Source organism: Astatotilapia calliptera, chromosome 7, assembly GCF_964374335.1.
Source record: "Astatotilapia calliptera chromosome 7, fAstCal68.1, whole genome shotgun sequence".
Taxonomy (NCBI): Eukaryota; Metazoa; Chordata; class Actinopteri; order Cichliformes; family Cichlidae; genus Astatotilapia; species Astatotilapia calliptera.
Window position 1 is genome coordinate 30,167,697 of NC_137428.1, and position 20,268 is coordinate 30,187,964.

General features: G+C 40.7%; 1 protein-coding gene across 1 annotated transcript in view; it reads left to right on the forward strand.

The window, feature by feature from the left end:
- The first annotated feature begins 878 nt into the window (after positions 1-878).
- Positions 879-20,268, forward strand: part of LOC113025924 (5-hydroxytryptamine receptor 4) — a 57,948-nt gene continuing 38,558 nt past the window's right edge. Inside the window, exons 1-2 of the mRNA XM_026174182.2 lie at positions 879-1,003; positions 19,226-19,307. Coding sequence (XP_026029967.1) covers positions 19,285-19,307 — 23 coding nt within the window. The 5' untranslated portion in view covers positions 879-1,003; positions 19,226-19,284. The remainder of the gene's footprint in view (positions 1,004-19,225; positions 19,308-20,268) is intronic.

Genomic DNA, 20,268 nt, shown 5'->3' on the forward strand with positions numbered 1-20,268 from the left:
AAAAAATGTAATGGGACAGTTAGGGTCATTCAAGTTCATTCAGTGAACTTGATGAGAGAAACGGTGAGGAATGTCCACAGTAAGGAGACCAGGGATCAGTTAATGGTTGTGTGTGTGTCGTTAAGCAATAGTGTGTATGTAAATGATGACATGTGTGCAAGTTTGTGTGTGTGAGAGAGGGTAAAGGGAAATGTAAGGTACCAGGATGCAATGATGCACCAAAAATCAACTGACAAAAATGTGATATATAACCCTAACCCAGACACAACACAGAATCACTTTTTTCATTTGAATCTGAAAAACTTTAGGTAAAAGTCAGTGCTGAGGTGTTTGATTAAATATTTTCATCAAACACCTCAGCACTGAGCTGCACAAGACTGTAAACTTTACTGCATTTTGTCATCCACTTTGAAAAACATATATCCAAGTATGTTTCGTATATTTGCTGCACTACTGTTTTTTTTCCCACGTCTGATTTTGTTTTGATTAAATATTCTCGTTCTTGCCCCCCTCCCCGCCCCGTGCCACCCGGTCAAAAAAGAAAAATCTTAGAAACGCCCCTTCCCGTCGGGTGTGAAAACAGGTTAACCTTCTTTCGTCACATCAGCTGCGTAAAAAGCCTGACTTTAGAAGCATTCATGTCCTACAGTGAAGGCTTTTGACCACTGCAAATGTGAAGTATCTTCTAATTATGTGGGATAGAGAGGTAAAATATGATGTCCACTCTCACATAAAGTGGGCCAGTTGGTCACCCGCAGCTGTACTATAGCATGCAGTTCCCCCCTTTGCCACGCGATGGCGGCAACGATCACTCCGCCTCTCTCTCTCTCTCTCTCTCTCTCTCTTGGTGGGACGGTCACTCCTCTGCAGCCCGTGCGTATCAGACTCGCCGGGCTCACGGCAGCTTTCCACACTTCTGTCATGTCAGTAGGAATATAAGGGGAATACACGCGCAGGGGGGAATATTTGACTGTGCGCAAGGGAGGCGTGGAGCCCGACACAGGTAAGAGCCTTACATGAACATTTTTTAAAAGTTTGGCAAAGAGAAACAGGGATACCGTGTGCTCACTGCAACTTCACACACACCTACTATCGAGAGCAAGCAAACACGACGAAATCAATAATAATAACAAAGAGAACAACGCAAATGTAAACTTTTTTTTTCTTATTTTGATGTTCTTTTTTTGAGTTTCTTATCATCGTTATCACACTGACTGACATCTTGCAGGATTGCTTGACCAGCCAAGTAGCCTAATCCTGTCTCCAGCCTTAAAATTGATTTTAATTTGAATCTAAGCCTCTCTATAAGTGCTTGACTCTTGTGTGAATACCACTGCTTATCATCAATTATAATTTTCCCACACATTTGTTAGCCAAAAAGAATGAACAACTTGTGCCTCCACAGCTGTTTGTTTTAGTTTTTTGTTTAGTTTTTTTTTACATGTATTACATACCTTCAGCTGCTTTTTTTCCCTCGTATTTTTCCACTCATGCACCCAAAGGAGAGACTTACCTCATCAACTTGTATTTTCTTATCCGTACTGTCAAGCTGAGTGATTGGCACATTGTGGGAATAGACTATGTGAGTGACAAAGTAACCAGTCCTGTCTCCATCATGAAAGAAGATGCATTTATGATTTCAGTAGCCTGTCTGTCACTCCTTGATTCATGCCTGATCACCATGCAGTGTCATGAATTATAATTTTTTTGCAGCTTATCACCTGCTTGTGAGCAAAAAAAAAGATGAGGCCACAGCTATTTTTTCCCATCTTGATTCTTTACCCATGCACATGCTCTAAGAATCTATTTGTTTTCTCAACTTGCTGTGTACTATTTTCTTGTGAATTAGCTTCTAACATTTAGTATGCCACCCTTCTTCTTCTTCTTCATTTTGCTGTAAGTTCATGCAGGGGAACTTCTTCTTCTTGGTCACCGCCGATCGCATGTTTTATGACCTAACATCTATTATTTGACTTAGAGGTGCGTCAGCTTTAGTGTATGGATGAGTAAACATGCACTCGATGTGCTTAATGAGGGGACATTGAAGCTTCAGTGCCTGTGTCGGGACACATGAAAAGGTCAAATGTTGTTCAGTTACTAAGGAACAGGGTGCTAATCAGTGACATTTCATCACAGAGGTGATGCACTAATTTCTCCTTTGCTGCTATATAACAACATGAGCCATGCACACATATAGATCTACTTGAGGCTGGACTCAAATACACACACCATCTACTGAATGCACTTTAGCATGCCAAGCAGCTGCTGGAGGCTGTTCTTCACTTGATTAAGCTTTTAATTGACTGTAAACAATGTAATAGTGCTCTACAGTAAAATGAGTGTTCTGATACACTGCGCTGGTTACACAAAGTGTGTGTCTGTGTGCCTTTGTTAACGAGAGTATTAAGAACAGGATTTTTTTTAAAGACATGAAAAGCTGACTTTCTAAAAGCCTCCCAGGCAGTAATTTAAAACAAAAGCAGATTATGTGCTTATGTAAATGACGAACATTCAGCCCAGTATCTACAGAAAATAGATCTGATGTGGTGTGAGGTGGTAGGAAGGTCTGGGTGGTGGAGGCAGGTCTAACTTTCATAAAGACCAGAGCCTACCTACTTTCACAGATGTGTGATCAACAATAGTCATAACCATAACATAACCTAGTGGGCAGTTTGTGTAGAAATGTTGAAAGGAAGAGTTTTAAAAATGCTGACACTGAGTGTAATCAAATTTCTTGCTTGGTGAAAAAATTATTTTGATTAACTACGTAAAACCTAACCAACAGCTACTGCTACTATAAAAGTTTTGTGAGGGTGTTTAATCATGTTTATGTGCCTTTTATTGTGGGAAAGTCTTTGTCAGTGGAGTATGTTGGATGCAGTTTAGTAAATCACTTTGTGACTTTTTATGAGGGCATAATGTTGCACTGGATTTGCCAAGTGGGGTTTTGTTTGATGAACTCACTTGAGGTATTTCCCGATTTGAGTGAGGGGATGTGTTTGATAATGTGGGTCAGTATAAAGAGTCATAATGCTCCACACTTCCTGAAAGTAGGGGTGTCAGATACATCTTCACTGAGTCCACACTGGGAACTGATATTCATATCAAGGTGGCAAACATTGACGTGGTTTATTGTCATGCCTTTATTTATTGTAAAATGCCAAGATCCAGTAGATTGTACTGTAGAACCACCCTGAGTATAGTTTCTTAATAGTTTTCTGTGTGACTTCAGTCTCTTATATTGTGGGGGCCATTGCAACACCATGATTCTCCCATTTTTCAGCCATTCTGCTATAGAGTTGCTGTTGTGCTTGGGAACATTGCCCTGTTGCATGACTTGGTTTCAGCCAACCTTTAGCTCTCGGAGAGATGGCCTTAGATTTGACTCTAGAATGTCGACATGGTCGACTGCAGTGACTGCAAGATGCTCAGATCCCGTGGCTGCTAAACAAGCCCAAATCAAATGTCAACTGACTTTGTTAATTGTTGTGTGGGGTTGGAAAAAGAGCTACCACTGACTGTACTTGAACTAGCATCTCAGTGAGTGCAAGTAGGGCTCCAAAGGTCGATCAAAGAACTTCTTTGAGAACTTTTCCAAACCCAAAAAATGTTGACAGTTTGGTATAAGGTATTTATGATAATGTAGTGTGCTTATGATAATGCAGCCTCCCTGGGAAAGTCTATGCCAGGGTGCTGGAAAGGAGAGTTTGTCCGCTAGTCGAACCTCGGATACAGGAGGAACAATGCGGTTTTCGTCCTGGTCGCGGAACACTGGACCAGCTCTTTATCCTCTCGAGGATACTTGAGGGTGCATGGGAGTTTGCCCAACCAGTCTACATGTGTTTTGTGGACTTGGAGAAGGCATTCGACCGAGTCCCTCGGGGTGTCCTGTGGGAGGTGTTGCGGGAGTATGGGGTGTCTGGCCCATTGCTACGGGCCATTCGATCCCTGTACAACCATTGTAAGAGCTTGGTTCGCATTGCCGGCAATAAGTCGGACTCGTTCCCGGTGGGTGATGGGCTCCGCCAGGGCTGCCCTTTGTCTCCGGTTCTGTTCATAATTTTTATGGACAGGATTTCTAGGCGCAGCCAAGTGGCGGAGGGCTTTCGCTTTGGTGGCCTCAGAATCTCATCTCTGATTTTTGCGGATGATGTGGTTCTGTTGGCTTCATCGGGTGAGGGCCTCCAGCTCGCACTGGAACGGTTCGCAGCCGAGTGTGAAGCAGCGGGAATGAGGATCAGCACCTCCAAATCTGAGGCCATCTTTCTCAGCCGGAAAAGGGTGGAGTGCCCACTCCGGGTCGGGGATGAGTTCCTGCCCCAAGTGGAGGAGTTCAAGTATCTCGGGGTCTTGTTCGCGAGTGATGGGAGAAGGGAGCCGGAGATCGACAGACGGATTGGGGCTGCGGCTGCAGTAATGCAGACGCTGCACCGGTCCGTAGTGGTGAAGAGGGAGCTGAGTGTAAAAGCGAAGCTCTCAATTTACCGGTCGATCTACGTCCCTACCCTCACCTATGGCCACGAGCTGTGGGTAGTGACCGAAAGAACGAGATCGCGGATACAAGCGGCAGAAATGAGCTTCCTCCGAAGGGTGGCTGGCCTCTCCCTTAGAGATAGGGTGAGAAGTTCGACCATCCGGGAGGGGCTCAGAGTAGAGCCGCTGCTGCTCCACATCGAAAGGAGCCAGCTGAGGTGGTTCGGGCATCTGACAAGGATGCCCCCTGGGCGCCTCCTGGGTGAGGTGTTCCAGGCATGTCCCACCGGGAGGAGGCCCCGGGGCAGATCCAGGACACGCTGGAGAGATTATATCTCTCGGCTGGCCTGGGAACGCCTTGGTGTTCCCCCGGATAAGCTGGAGGAGGTGGCTGGGGAGAGGGAGGTCTGGGCCTCTTTGCTTAGGCTGCTGCCCCCGCGACCCGGCCTCGGATAAAGCGGATGAAGATGGATGGATGGATGGATGGATGGATAGTGTGCTTGTTTTTCATCAGATATGATGCGGTGACATCTACACTTTGGTCTTGCCTTATCCAATTTATGTGGAGGCTGGAGCTGCATTTAGTCCCAGCTGCGTTTAGTCTTTTTCTAATGTTACCGTTTACTGTTGTACTGCTGACATGCTAACTGATTGTAGATTTTGAGATGTAGCTCTTGAATTGATCTCGTTTCTGTGAGCGTTGCACAGTCTGAACTTGGGGTAAATTTGCCGGACATCCACTTCTGGGAAGACTGCGCATTGTTTTAACACACACCTGAATGCTCCAGACTAGCAACCTCCCAAAGTTTTTGTTTTGATAGAGGTGCTCACATTTGCCGATAATCAGTTAATCAAGTGGATTTGATGATCAGTACCATGCTGCTTTCCACCCTCTTAATTCTTATGGAAGCAGTTATTGTATATGTACTTTCTCACAGGACTACATAAAGTCCTGTGAGGAACTTTCTTTTTCATCTGGGTGTACATTGTTTGCACACAGGATGCATCAGCCATTGTTTAATTCCACTCTCTCGTAATAAATGAACTTGACGTGGCTTCAAAAATAAGGACCACTAGAGCGTCATTGTCTGTTTTTAAGACTAAATACCCCCAATCCTGTATCCTTTGGTAGCATCTGGTATAGGAACATAAAGTAAATTTTAAAAATCAAAGCATTAATTTTAATTTACTATTATTAGACAACATATGGTACCAAAATTATAAATCATGGTAAAAAAAAATTCTAATTTTTTTTATATTAGAAGAAAACTCACACTCCTAAGGGAGGTGCAAATCCAGTGCTGGACAGCAGCCAGCAGACTGAAAGCTTTGACCAGATTACAGGTATGGGTGTCTTAAGGTGAATCGGGCAGATGAAACAGGATAGTGTTTAGAGACAGTGAGTGAACTAGAGTGACCTTCCAGCAGTCAAACAAGATTTTAATATTTTAAGGTCCCAGAAATAGTTAGTTTCCTGGCTCTCCCATCACCTGCTCTACTGTCCTTATTAGCCACTCTCTACAGACATGTAGGAAAAAGCCACCGCCTTCAGGCTAAATTTAGGCCATCTGTACAAATGCCAACTCATTAGCCTGATTCCCAGCATGGACCAGGACTCATTCATTATCAGTGTTACCTCACCCATATCCGTCTTTTGCATCTCAGTTTATTGACAAAGATAGCTTATCGTAATATGTGCTATAGTAAACAGACTACTGTCAACACAGATATACTGTAAGTTCTTTGTTTTGGTGTCCTGCTAATAAAAACTGGAAATGCTTTTACATTTTTACAGCCAGTAAACATAAGTCATTTGATTTTGCTTATTGTTGTCTGTTTTGAAAAACAGCTTCCACTGGCTACGCTTGAACTAACATCAGCATAGTAAGTAGCATAGTAATACTGGTCTCTCCGTATTACTTAACATGTTATATATGGTGATAAATCAATAAATAATGGTGACTTATTAGACATGCGTGTGAATGACACTGCTGACAGCTGATTAGTGTTCTGAAGATTGCCTGAAAGTACCCTGCACTAAGTAAACGACTGAGCTACATCCCTGGTCACTGATGTTCGCTTGTCATGCTCTAGTGACAACCGAACATGGTCATCATTTCCAAATTTGACTGTTATCAGATACTAATCTAGGTGAGGGAGCTTCTAAAGCAGATAATAATCTGCTGTGCAGAAGTGAAACCTGAGCGTGAGCCTCGTGTTTGGTGCAACAGGAATTAAATGTCAAATTTGTGATTAAAATGCCCAGTAAAAGAATCCTGTGACTACAAAACAGGGTAGAGTTTCATTACTGGAAAAATGTATTTTTTTATTTTAAGATAAGAGATAAGATAAACCTTTATTAGTCCCACCCGTGCTAAATTTTTTGGTCACGGCACAAAGTTAAGAGCAGTGAAAATTAAGAAAAAAAGAAAAAAACAATAGAATAGAATAAGATACGATAAGATAAGATAGAATAACATACTATACAAAATAGAATAAAATATTATATACAATAGATACAAATAGAATAAAATACTTTGTTATATTGGGAAAATTGCACTTGGTACTATTGCACATCAGGGAGACAGGGCAAAAGTGTGTGTGTCTGTGTGTGTGTTTCCAAGAAAAATTGAATGAGACTTTTTATTCTGTAGAGAGATGCAAAGTTACTCGGAAACAGCTTGTCACATGCTTCTATTCTTGGTGATATATACAGTTGATGGTATCGGTTTTTTAGTTAAATATTATCGCAGTAAAATTTCGTGAAAGAAGAACTTCAAATGGACCATCAGATAGGAGTTCAGCTTCAATAAATGGACCTTTGTTAAAAAGGAGGCCATGCAAAGCAAAGTGAAACATTAAACATCCTTGAATTAATGTCATTCAGCATGACTTTTAAATAGTTGTTTCCTTTATCACTTCTAATTTTAATTTGGTCTAATTTTTTTCTTGGTATTGTTATTCCTTTTATTGCATAATAGTTTCCTTGAGTGTCTTGTAAGTGTGAAGTCGACACTAGCGCTCTGAGAAAAACTAAGGTCCAAAGTAGGTGATAGCACTTGGTTGATCTTTGATTTCCATAGCCTGCCTGCCTTTTCCACACAGCCTCTGTGCATGCATGCTTATATGCTGCACATTGTACTGTATTATTTACTCATTGTCCATTCTTCCCCTTTTCATTTCTGAGCTTGCATGCTGATTGTGACGAGCACGCTCGATTACTCGCTCACAACCCATTACCCACATAGCTTTATCCACAATACACACTCCATGTGCTTAGACTTGCAGCTTGTTCCAGTCATGCATGTAGCACACTAGTGTGTGATTTAGGGGATCGCTGTGAGGACAGGGTTTGAATATTAGAATATTACTAGAATATCAGAATCGCATATAGATGTTAATTTGAGTGTTGTAACTGTGCTCCACAGATGATCAAAGAGTTTTTTTTCTTTATAGTATACCTCTGAAATCAAAGAGAGGAACTATGTACTCTCAAATGAATGTAAATCAATTGAGAACTGGAAGTTGACTGAGAGCTTAGTTTTTGTGAAACATGTAATTATAGTTATCAGTGGAGTTCATCTGTTTTCAGCTGTAGTTGATATTCTAACAATTTAGCGATCCTCTTATTTTTGGCTGCTAAGTGCGATGTTAAATTAAAAAAAAAAGCAAAAAGCGAATTGTTTGTAGATGTCAGCTGGTTATAAAAATACCAGACCAACTGTCCTGTTCTGACATCAGTGCTACATCTTTAGAGCTTTTGTTAACAGAGAAAGAAGCTTGTGAGTGGAGTATGCGTTGGATTTGATTTACTGCAGTCATCTCTAAATTGCTACCTAACACTGGAGCCTAGTTTGAGATGTTTTTCCTGTTTGACTGGTGTCAGTTGCTTTAGGTGACTAATACAGCAAAAGTAATTAATCTGTTTGTGTAAAAGTGAAATATTATACAGATTTTTGTTTCTTTCTGAATTTCTGAAGAACTGGGTACTGTATACTAGTGCTGTATAGCATGGTAAGTTATAGTTTAAAAATCAGGTGGTCCATTTAGTTTATAGCTCTCTAACAAAAGGAAAATTGTGGCTCTTGAAAATCTGACAATTCAACAGTCTATTAAAAGCCAGTAGTTCTGGAGTTCTAGAGAAACAATTGTCTTGGATTTCTTTGCTGTTGTAGACTGATTGCAAGTAACTAGGGTGACCAGCTTTTGATTGCAAGGTACTTGCACACCAATCAGAGTCAAACAGCTTTTTGGACGTCGAGTATTGGAGTGGCTGTATGTAGCTCAGGAGGTAGAGCAGGTTGGTGGTTTGATCCCTTTGATCTTGGGTACGATACTGAACTCAGAGATGCTGTTGTTAGATAGAAAGCACGGGTAGGAAAAAGTGCTTGTGTGTATGTTGTATAAATCGCTTTCAGTGCTCACTTAGTTACAATAGTAAAACGCAATATAAGAACCAGTTCATTCTGAGTAGTTAATGTGATTTTCTGTGTATGTAAATGGCAACAGATTTGCGATTTTCATCTGTTTATCACAGTTAATCATTCTGTGGTCACAAACAGATTGCGTGTGATTGCCACCTTGAGCACATTCAATCACAAAGGAGCTTGCAAAGAAAAGCGTCTGGACTTCTTTAAGTTGCTTGAAGACGTTTCACCTCTCATCCGAGAAGCTTCTTCAGTTCTAAGGTCAAATGGTGGAGAGTCCCAGATATAAACCTAGTGGGAGTTTCCCCCCACAGAGGGACAAAAGGACCCCCTGATGTTCCTCTAATTGCCTGAGCCAAGGTGTGAAACTGGGTGTGGGTCCCAATCAGCCAGGGTTTCGGGTGAGCTCATTGTGAAATCTGGCCCCACCTTATCATGCGAATTTTTCTTTGCAAGCTCCTTTGACTACGATGACCTGGATGACTGAGAACCTTCACAGACATTCAATCACAAACTGATTTCAGATTGGTTCCATTTCGTTGCCATTTCACCATCTGACTGTGACAGGTCACAGACCTGATTCCTGTCTCTAAAACAACCGTTTTAACGGAAACCGGACTGCAAACTCATTGCACACCGATGCAATAATTTCGTTCTGCTGCGGTCCCCATTCACTGTTTTGCATAGCGTGACTATAGCGTTAGATGACAGGATTTATGAAGATCCGCTTGTAGTCACTGAAGCTGCCACAAGCTTTTCACAATGATTGTGTATAAAGTATGTGTACTAGTCATAATTCAGCTGAAAATTGTCCAGTAAACCACAGACTATGCCTCCTGCCTGCTTGCATGATGATACCAGTGCAGAAGTAGTTTTGTTTTGAAACAGTTTATAGCCTGTAAAAGCTAATGTCCTCAAAGCAAATGGCACAGTGACTCATAACAAAAGAAGTGCAACGAAACAGGGAAACAAAAGCAAGTTGGTACACTGGAATTTCTTTATTGCCATCAGTTAGCCCTAAACCACAGAATCAGAATGTAGAATCAGTATGTAGATCTCTCAGTGTCTTATTTCCTCCCATCAGCCCAAAGTTAATTAGTTTCCTAAAGCTTGCCATTATTGTATGCTTTTATTTTGAAAAAAAGAAAACTAGGGTAAATCTGAGGAATTCATTTATATGGTAGTGCTAAATTGGGTCACCAGAATCAGAGTTACCAGGTCCCAAAGCCACTCAATACCCAGAGTAACTGCTAATAAAACACCAAAGTACTAATTAACTAGCACAAATGGATCTACCGTGGATTTGCACCATTCATCCAAAAATATATTCACTTTTCATCTGTCATTTTTTGTCATTTTTTGTGTAAAATGCCTGTTATCCTGACTGGGTGTGAATTTATCCAGTTTACATTTCATTTCCAATTATTATGACACACACAAGTAGTATTGAGAGGGGGGAGCTGGGTGGCTCGGAGGATTACAGCACAGTGTGTGAGTGTGTGTGTAGGTGGCTGGCATGTTGGCGTTTATACTGTAAGCGCTGTTCTAGAATCACTTTGGTTGGATTTGGATACAGGCAAATGACTTAATTGGGAAAGATGAAACAAAATGATCTTTTTATAGATTTATGGATGTGTAATATGGAACTGAATTAATATAATGAATGCCAGAGCTGATATTTTCTTGCTATCGTTAGTATTAACTTGCACTCCACAGCTTCAGGTGGTGAGAAAAGCCTCCCCAGCAGCAGTTTGCTTACTCAGACCTTACTCTCAAACAATTAAAACTGCAGGATGAAGGACTGAAGATCATGATACGTGTCCTCGGCAATGGAGCGAGAGGCTGCTCCTCCACATGCAAGCAAGCAAACAAATGTGCATATGGGCACACACAAACGACTCAACAAGCTCACAATCAGAGGTGTGAGAATATGTGAGAAGTATTTAGGTCCCACCTGACAAGAGACAAGTGAGAATTAAGGAGGAATTAATTAGTTGCCTTTACTTCTTTATAAGCAGTACAATGGTCTCCACACACTGCTGTTGCTGTTTAGCAGAAAAAGAACATTTGCATCTTTCATATGTTTGACAAATAATAGCATTAGCTCACATTTGTCAGAACAAATTATTTGAATTTTATTACACATGCTGGGAAACCTTCACTTTTACAGAGTTTGTAAGTGTATCATGAAGTAAATTTTACAGCTTACAGTGACAAAAGTGATTGCTTGATAAAGAAGACTATAGTTGTACATTGATTGTTCTAGATTGTCTTTACCTTACTGTCTTCCCATTGATATAGAGTTAGAGTTAGTTAACAAGCACATTTCCAAAAGTCTAATGAACCGCTAATTGTTTGTTGCATTTCTTATCTGTGCAGTCCCGTATTCTGGCCTTTGAAGAGGTGTTTTAGTATTTACACACATTTAATAGTGACTGTCAGCGTAAATCAAGAATCACAGAAGTGATTCTGTGTCTTTTAAGGCAGCGGTCCCCAACCTTTTTTGCGCCACGGACCGGTTTATGCCCGACAATATTGTCACGGACCGGCCTTTAAGGTGTTGCGGATAAATACAACAAAATAAAACTAGTACCGGCACCGAAAAAAAGAAAATTTATTCATAACACACATGAAAAGACCCAGGAAAACCGAGTAAACGATAAAAACGACAACAAAATAACACTGAAAACCGATTAAAAACCCTGAAAACTATACATTTCACACCTGAGCCTCAACTCTCGCGGCCCGGTACCAAACGACTCACGGACCGGTACCGGTCCGAGGCCCGGGGGTTGGGGACCGCTGTTTTAAGGGATATCTTTGACTGGGGCACAAACCTGGTGGAAATTAATATCCACATATTCATTTTTTTTTTCACTTTGTGCAGCCCAGCAGATCAGGAAGATGCCCAGATGGCGAGTGAGCATCTTCTAAATGCAGCTCAGTTCAGATGAGTCTGTCAGTTCTCCTGCATCATCTGACTGCCTGTTTGTTTTTGTTTGTCACTCAGCCTCTGTCTGCATCTATACAGTCTACATCTATTAAGACATAAAGGTGTTTGTATCGAGAAGATACGTGGATCTGTTTGAAGTTGTGCGTGTATATGATGTGATATTTATTTATCTTCATTTTCTACTGTATAGCTGTGCTATGATGTTGTAGGCCACACAGTGCTTGCATCTCAAAACCACCTGTGGGTACTGGGTTGATTTTTGAGTTAATTTTCCTTTTCTCTCACATTATTTTTTTTTTTCCGATTATTTCTTCTTCCATTTCAGCACAAATCTGTCTGTCTCAATCCTTCACTTTGAACTATCCAACAGAGTTTTGTCTGTTGATAACTACCTATATATTATCTAGTACACTACGGCACATAGTAGGCCTATTTCCACAGAACAGTTTGGTACTGTTACTACAACAAGTCTGGTCTACCAGTCCCTGGCTCGTCTAATGCACATGTTTAAGATAGGCTCTGAATTGTGCATCCATTACTGTCAGAGTGTACACAGATAAAGCAATTAAAGTTCATGGAACAAAGTGTGAGTGTCAGAATAGTTGAACGTGGGCTGTAATATAAAAGTGCTTTGAGTGCTCTCATAAACAGCCCACTTCACTTCGAGTCCGAGTGACGCAAATTTTGTCTGCGCAGACATCTGTGGACCCTCCAACTTTTTTGTTTCTGTGTGGACTTTTCAGCTTGAGCACTACACTACAAAATACCGACTCATTGTACGCTCTCAACATGATGCTCTGAGTTCCGCCACATGTAGCACTGTGCATCTCAGAAGTGGCTTTTCTCCCTTAAAAATAAAAAAAGTGTTTTGTTTTGGGGGTTTTTAAACAGAAGCTACATCGAGTTTCACAAAGCAATTGGGGGTGCCAGGAAGTTAAAAGCAGGAACAGCATACAGACAGTATAAAAGATGAGTGCCAGTCATTGGTTTTAAACTGTCGATTTTGGCTATAATTACCTTGTTTGGATGAAACGGTGGAGTGCTAATTTGTCAGCTAATGCTAGCTGGTTTGGTTAGCAAGCTGCACTCATAAATTGCCTAGGGGAACACACAACGCTAATTACTTCCCCCTGGCTAATTAGTGCTACTAAATGGACTAATAAAATGATAGCATTTTATATAGATAATCCATTAAAAATGCTGATGAAAACTCACTCTAATCAGAGTTTTTATCAGGGGTAAATTACCCATAAAGGTCAAAACTATATATTTCTTACTGCGCTGTAAATATGCCTTTTAGTGCTGTAAATTTAGACATTTTAACATGAGTCAGCTGACTGCCTTTTGGAGCCGGCTTCAAGCGGCACCCCAAGGAACAGTAGCTTTTTGTTTCTGCTTCCACCTTTTTCAACTCTGGAGTTTGCTCTGTGGAACTGCATAAAGAAGCTTTCTTTATTTTTTTAAAAAAAAAAGATCACATGTAGATCTAAACACTCTGCAGCTAAAACGCTCCTGGTGTATTTTGAAACCATGTGCAGGATAAAAAAATTGTATTGACATTCAAAGACATCCATTTATTCTGCTCTTATCGTTACTTGTCTATCTATTTAGGAGGATGTCCAGCAGATCCACATAACATTGCTCTTGTAAATCACAAACAGCTGCACTAAGTCAAGTCAGTTGCCCAGTTACTCCAGAACAAATGGAAAAATGAGAATGAGAAATGCTCTTTCTTTTGTGCACCATCTAGCCATCCATCTTCTACTACTTATCTAAGTCTGGGGCACAATTTAAGGTGTTCCCAAGTCAGCCAAGAGGTGTAATCCCTCCAGTGTGTCCTCGGTTTGCCTCAGGAAGTCCTCCTGGTTTGACATGCCTGGAACACCTGATCTAGAAGGTGCCCAGTAGGCATCCTGGTCAGATGCCCGAACCAGAGTAAACCAACGGGTCTACTCTATATTTCTATATTCTGTCTTTCTCTAACACATCCTCACTCTTCTTCCTTTTCCACTGATAAGTTGTTGGGGGTCATCAAATGTTGACCCTTGCAGCTCCTTCGTGTCCATGAATTGAACATATTTTAAAATGCTCAGTCTCCTGGCTTCACCTGTGTTGACCACAAAGAATCACGTGCATTACATTTCCTCAAATGTAGGAATGACACATTTTTTGTTATTGAGCCAAAGCAACTGAGATAAAGAGACATGGCGCACTGGTTTCCTGCCTTATTCCTTTTATTTAGGCTCAGAGCCTATGATGGCAGTGACGGTGATATTAACATTAAATAAATGTTAACATTGTCAACTGTTGAGTATGCTGCAGATAAAAAGGAGACATAAAAGCAATCTAGTGCCTTCGTGCTCTCTGCTTTCCAGAGTTCATCCTGTTCTGTTTGGCTGTCAGTCAGATGTGAAATGGACACGGTGAGCTGTGAAAACACACCCCCCTGGACTCACATCATACAAGAAAATTGCAGTCAGAAATATGGCTCATCTCTCCTCTCCCTTTCCTCCCTTTGTAGGAAATTCCAGATTAAGCAACTATTTTTCTCATTTCCGACATGTGAGTAACTGAGTGAGCAACGACTAGCAGGGTGGGTTGTGTTTGTTTTGTTGTTGTGGCGTTGATAGCGTATGAGTGTGTTTGTGGCTGAAAGAGGAAAAAATGCTGATTAGTTTGCTGTGAACACCATTTAAGATGCAAACAATAATCAGTAAATTTCAGCTGACTATTGAACACGGGCTGAATGTAAAGCTGAACACCATCCAATCTGTGCACCATTGTTTAGCTGAATTATTCCTTCAGGAACGTCACATTCACCTATTTTTACTGTGTTTGTAATCAGTGGTTTTGTGTTGTAATTGCTACAGATTACGGACAATCGGCTTAGCTAGAACGTGCTCAGATGTCTAATGAGCCGGGGGCCAGCTAAAGGTGTTAGTATACTTGTTTGAGCCTGTTGAATTGGCCAGGTGTGTGATTGTGAGCAAAGAAGCAGGGTTATAGGTATTTTCTCTTGAAAAGCTACGCTTTACAGGGCCTCTAAAGTTGACTTTTATTTCATTATTTATGCTTTATGGCCTGAAATGCCGCAGTTTTGATTTACACTGGCCATTTTGTTAGGTACAGCTGTTCAACTGCTCATATCTAACCAGCCAACCACATTGCAGCACCATGACCCAAACTCAAAAATACAATTTGTTGCAATCAAGGTATGCAGAAAAACGTCTCTGAACCCACAACCCATCAGTTGTGAAGCAAATTGCCCAAAGCAGCAGAAGAGTCAAGTCAAGTTTATTTATAGAGCACATTTAAAAACAACCAAGGCTGACCAAAGTGCTGTACAGTAAATACAGATAAAAATACAATAGAACACAATTTCGTAATAACACCTCGCTGATAAAAATAAAATAAAAATATATAAAACAAATAAATTAAACCTTTCTAAAAGCCAATGAAAAGAGGTGAGTTTTAAGAGCGGTTTTAAAAGTTTCTAGGCTTTTGGAGAGTCTGACGTGAGGAGGTAAACTGTTCCACAGTCTGGGTGCAGCCACAGCAAACGCCCTCTCTCCCTTTGTCTTTAATTTATACCTGGGAACATCTAAAAGCATCAGGTCGGCTGACCTCAAAGATCTCCTGGGGCGATAAGTACTAAGGAGTTCTGACAGGTAAGAAGGTGCAGTGCCATTTAAAACCTTAAAAGCCAGCAATAAGATTTTAAAATCAATCCTAAAGGCAACTGGGAGCCAGTGGAGAGAGCAGAGAACCGGAGTGATGTGGTCTCTTTTTTTTGAACCAGTCAACAGGCGAGCGGCAGCGTTCTGCACCAGTTGAAGGCGATGTAGACAGGAACGATCTAGGCCAGCATAGAGGGAAGAGCACACTGGGTGCCGCTCTTGTAAGCTAAGAACGGGAAACTGAGGCTAAAATTAACGCAGGCACGCCAAAATGGACAAACAGAAGATTGAAAAAAAAAGGCTTCCTGTTTTGACAAGTCTCAATTTCTGCTGACACCCTCAGATGGTAGCGTCAAGCACCATGAAAGCATGAATCCATCCTGCCTTGTATCAATGGTTCAGGCTGCCGGTGAAGCTATGATGTGGGGGATATTTAGTGGGCACACTTTCAGCTGATTAAAATGAATAAGCGTAGCTGTAGTTGTTGACCATGTCTATCTCTTTATGAGCCCCCAGAAGATTTACCTATCTTCTGATGTCAGAAATCTCAACTAATCTCAAACTGGTTTATTGAACATGTCCAGATGGGCTTTACAGTTACAAGATCTCACTGCAATAGAGCACCTTTGGGGTGTGATGGAGGGGAGGTGCATTCTATGCATGATAGAGACAATCTGCAGCAACTGTGTGATGCTGTCATGTTAATATGGACCAAAAGATCTGAGGAATGTTTCCAGCGCCTGTGTCATGAAGAATTAAGGCAATGTTGAAGGCAACAGGGGGTCCAACCCCATACTAGCAAGGTACTTCAAATCAATGCCTGTATTTTTTTTTAATAAAGACACAGTGATCGTGGAATCGTGGATTTAAAAAAATGCCTGTGAATACTGCCCAATATGGTGAACAACCCATTCAGGAACATTATGTTTTTAATAATCTATCCTCACGAGTCCCTTATGTGTTTGAAAAAAACCCTAAAACTTCTCGGCTCTTGTAAGTACAAATGGTATGCACTGTATGCTCTTAAGCAGGATGCAGCGGAGGTGGTGTACTCTACCTGGGTCATGTTATTTCTCTAATTGCTTTAAGGAAGTGGAGCATTTGATAAAAGACAGATTGAACTTTCTCTGTTTTGTTTCAGCCCACTTGTTCAGCGCCACTATATTTTTCATGTCTAGTAAATGTTATGTACAAGTACATACGTAAGTCTGGACAGGTCAGAGCGAGAAAAGCATTGCTTACTTTTTAAGCCAGGATTAAGACTCATTATGAATCAGATGAAATAAATTAATATTAATTTTAAAATCTACACTATGTGTCTTATTATAGTCAACACAGGAACAGACACGAGTTCAAATTCAACTTAAAGCTGGATAATACACAGATATCGCATGCAGTAAACTGTAATCTGTCCACAGGAAGTAAGTACTGTTGACAGGAGCGTTGGCTTTCACAGTCTGTCAGGTAATGATACTGACCCTCAAGTGCAATAAGCTTGGACAGGGATCATAAAACGGCAGAAAAGCACATGTTGAAATAGGTGCTTAAAGCTGATAAGGCATCGGCAACTGTGCCAATGAAAGGTTGTTCCTCATGAACAGATGCTTAATGTCACATGTGAGAGCATATTCTCCAAGTATTTTTAGAGTTTTTTTTTGTCATTTCCAGTCAAATAGTATGCAAACACTATACAAACAAATAGTATGTACTTTTGTCCTGAGTTGGTGTAATATATTTATGAATCCTAACCTTAACATCAGCTGATAAGTCTGCCTCTTTGGTTTGACATGAAAAAGATTTCAATGGGAATCCAGTCACAAGAAAAAAATGTCTAATGTATCACATTTAGCTGTAGCTATGCTCCATGGTGTATTAGTTTTAAGTAACAGCTGTGAGACTCAGAGATTCCTCCTCTTTCTTTACTATATTTTTAACCCAGGGCTTGTGACTCTGGTATCCTAGCCAAACGTAAAATGGAACTCTAACATGCGCTTCATGTTGCAGAAGCATCATTTCCTAAACTTAACCAAGCAGTTCTGAATAGTAACACAAAACAGTGACTGAAAACAAAAAGAAATGTGACAGAGAAAGAAACTAAAATCTAAAATAATGATACAGCACTGGATACAGACCCCAGACATTGTAGAACTTGTTAGTTTTTTTTTTAAGGCAAATCACAATTTTCTTTGATGTAAAAGTGGTATATTTCTCACCAGCAGTAGGGAGTTGATACTGAGTTTTGTTGGGATTGCAGACACTGAGCCCAAAAATAAATTGGCCATCCCCAGAATTTTTCCATGGCCATAAAGTTGATATTTGTTGTCCAGAATGCATGTAGCCATCCATGCATCTATCCATGCATGCATCCATCTATCCATGCATCCATCCATCTATGCATCTATCCATCCATCCATCCATCCATCCATCCATCCATCCATCCATCCATCCATCCATCCATCTATCCATGCATCCATGCATGCATCCATCTATCCATGCATCCATGCATGCATGCATGCATCCATCCATCTATCCATGCATCTATCCATCCATCCATCTATCCATCCTCTTCACCTTATCTGGGGTTCAGGGTTGTGGTTGTGCGCGAGTCTATCCCATCCCATATCTGTCATACACACTGGAGAGTTTGCCAATCTATCACAGATGCAGTAACATGAAAGATGTAACTATGACTACACTGATTTTTTTTCTGAAATCATTCTCTCATTCAGTCCTTCTTACTTCTTCTTTAGAGAGTTCAGGGTGTGTTAAAAGCACAATTCATTTAGCCTTTTATCAAAGTGTTTAAAGTGAACAGACGTTTTTTTCCCAAAATGAATACTTTTATGGCTGTTTATGCACTCTTTTCTCTCGTCCATCTGTTATTTCTCTTCCAGTGCCAAGCATGATTGTATACAGTGCTCGGATAGGGATAGTGCGGCCCTCATGGTACACTGCAGATTTACTACTTATTTGCACTACTACTGCTACAGAACTTTGGGTTGCATTAAGTGCGCTATATAAGGAAAAGGAGTAAGAACCATACATATGCAAAACACGAGAAAATGGCAAACTCACTATCTAATAGCAAGTGAAGAGCAATTTCTGACTCAGATGTTCAAAAAACTGCTCGATAACTCTAAACCTTGATAATTCTTTGACTTTTAAAGTGGTCTCACTAGGATTGCTTTCTTCATTGGCATAATTAAGAGCAGCAAACGTAAACAGCATTTCTTTCAACGGGAGAAACAAAGGTTTTGATCTTTACCAGTCCCGGCAGTCCATCAGTAGATGGAATCCGACTTTTGACATTCATGAAAAGGAAGTAAGAAAGGAGAATTTCCCCTTGTGGTACTCACTCATGTATGATATTATTATTTCATTACCAAGATAAACTAACATGCTGATTTAATCTGGCAGCAACAGCTGCTGCCTGCCCGCTGCAGACTGTTTGCCCTATAAATATCGCACGTTTTCAAGCTGTGATCTAATTACTTATTTGAGGTACAAGTACCACATTTTTGGCTCCTTAATGGGTGCCACAAGATGGACAAACAAGAATGTGAAATCCAGTCAGTTCAGATTCAAGAAGGTCAACTACTATTTTCAGAAAAATGCAGACTTACTTTAGGAGCCAGTAACATTACATCATGGTTGTGTGTGTGTGTGTGTGTGTGTGTGTGTGTGTGTTTCAACAGGGCTGTAGCATGGGGTGATGAGGACTCTCCTTTGCTAATCTCAATGCAGATGACTAGTGATGGCCACAGCATCACCTCAACAGTAAGTCATAACAATCATAAGCCAAGTATGTTAAGTCCCTGCTAACTTTAGCATGAATTTCACAGTTTGGGGCTTTTTGTGGTTTATTTCAATTGTTCTTTTTCCAGGATAGAATTACTGAATAGCATGCGACTTTAATTACTTTAAAGAACAAGAATTGAATGCACAAGTTTGAATATGTTTTGGATTTTTCTCTAATCCGAAGAGGATCAAAAGTATACACAGAGGTTCAAATATATACATACACCTCCACTAATATTTAGTTAAATGTTCCTTAGCAAGCTGCACCGCAACTAGATGCTTCAATATCCACTGGTCAGATGATTGAGCATTATTTCTGGCAGAATTAATAGAGTTCATTTAAATTGGTTTTTATGGCATGGACCTGAGTTTTTAGCACTAATTTTCAGTAGGGTTGAGGTTAGGGCTTTGGGAAAGCTGTTCCAGAAGCTTAATGTTAGCCTCCTTTATGTATTCCCAAGCCAGTGTTGTTGTGGTGAAGTCTAGAGTTTGAAGGTAGTCTTTCCTTTTCATTACTGCATCCACTTTGTGTACCAGTACAACTGGTAGTAAAACATCTCCAGAGCATGATGCTACCACCACCATGCTTGATAGTTGGCACAGTGTTTTTACCTTTACGTCTCCAAACCTGTGGCCAAAAAGCTCAGTTGTTTTCTAGTCTGACCATAAAGCTTTTCCCAAGAATGCATTTCGAACTTGAAGGTGTTCATTTTGGAGCAGGGGCTTCTTTCTTGGTTGGCACTCTCTCAGTCCATTAGTGAAGTAGTACCTGTGTTGATCCTGAACATCCTAACCAATTTCCTTTCATTTGAGGGGGGCAGTTTGGGTCTTCTTCCAGACCGTGTTTAAAGATGGCTCCAAGAGACCTTCCTAACTTGTGTAAACCTACAATTCTTCTTCTTAGATCTTCACTGACTTTTCCATTGTCAAACAAACACTT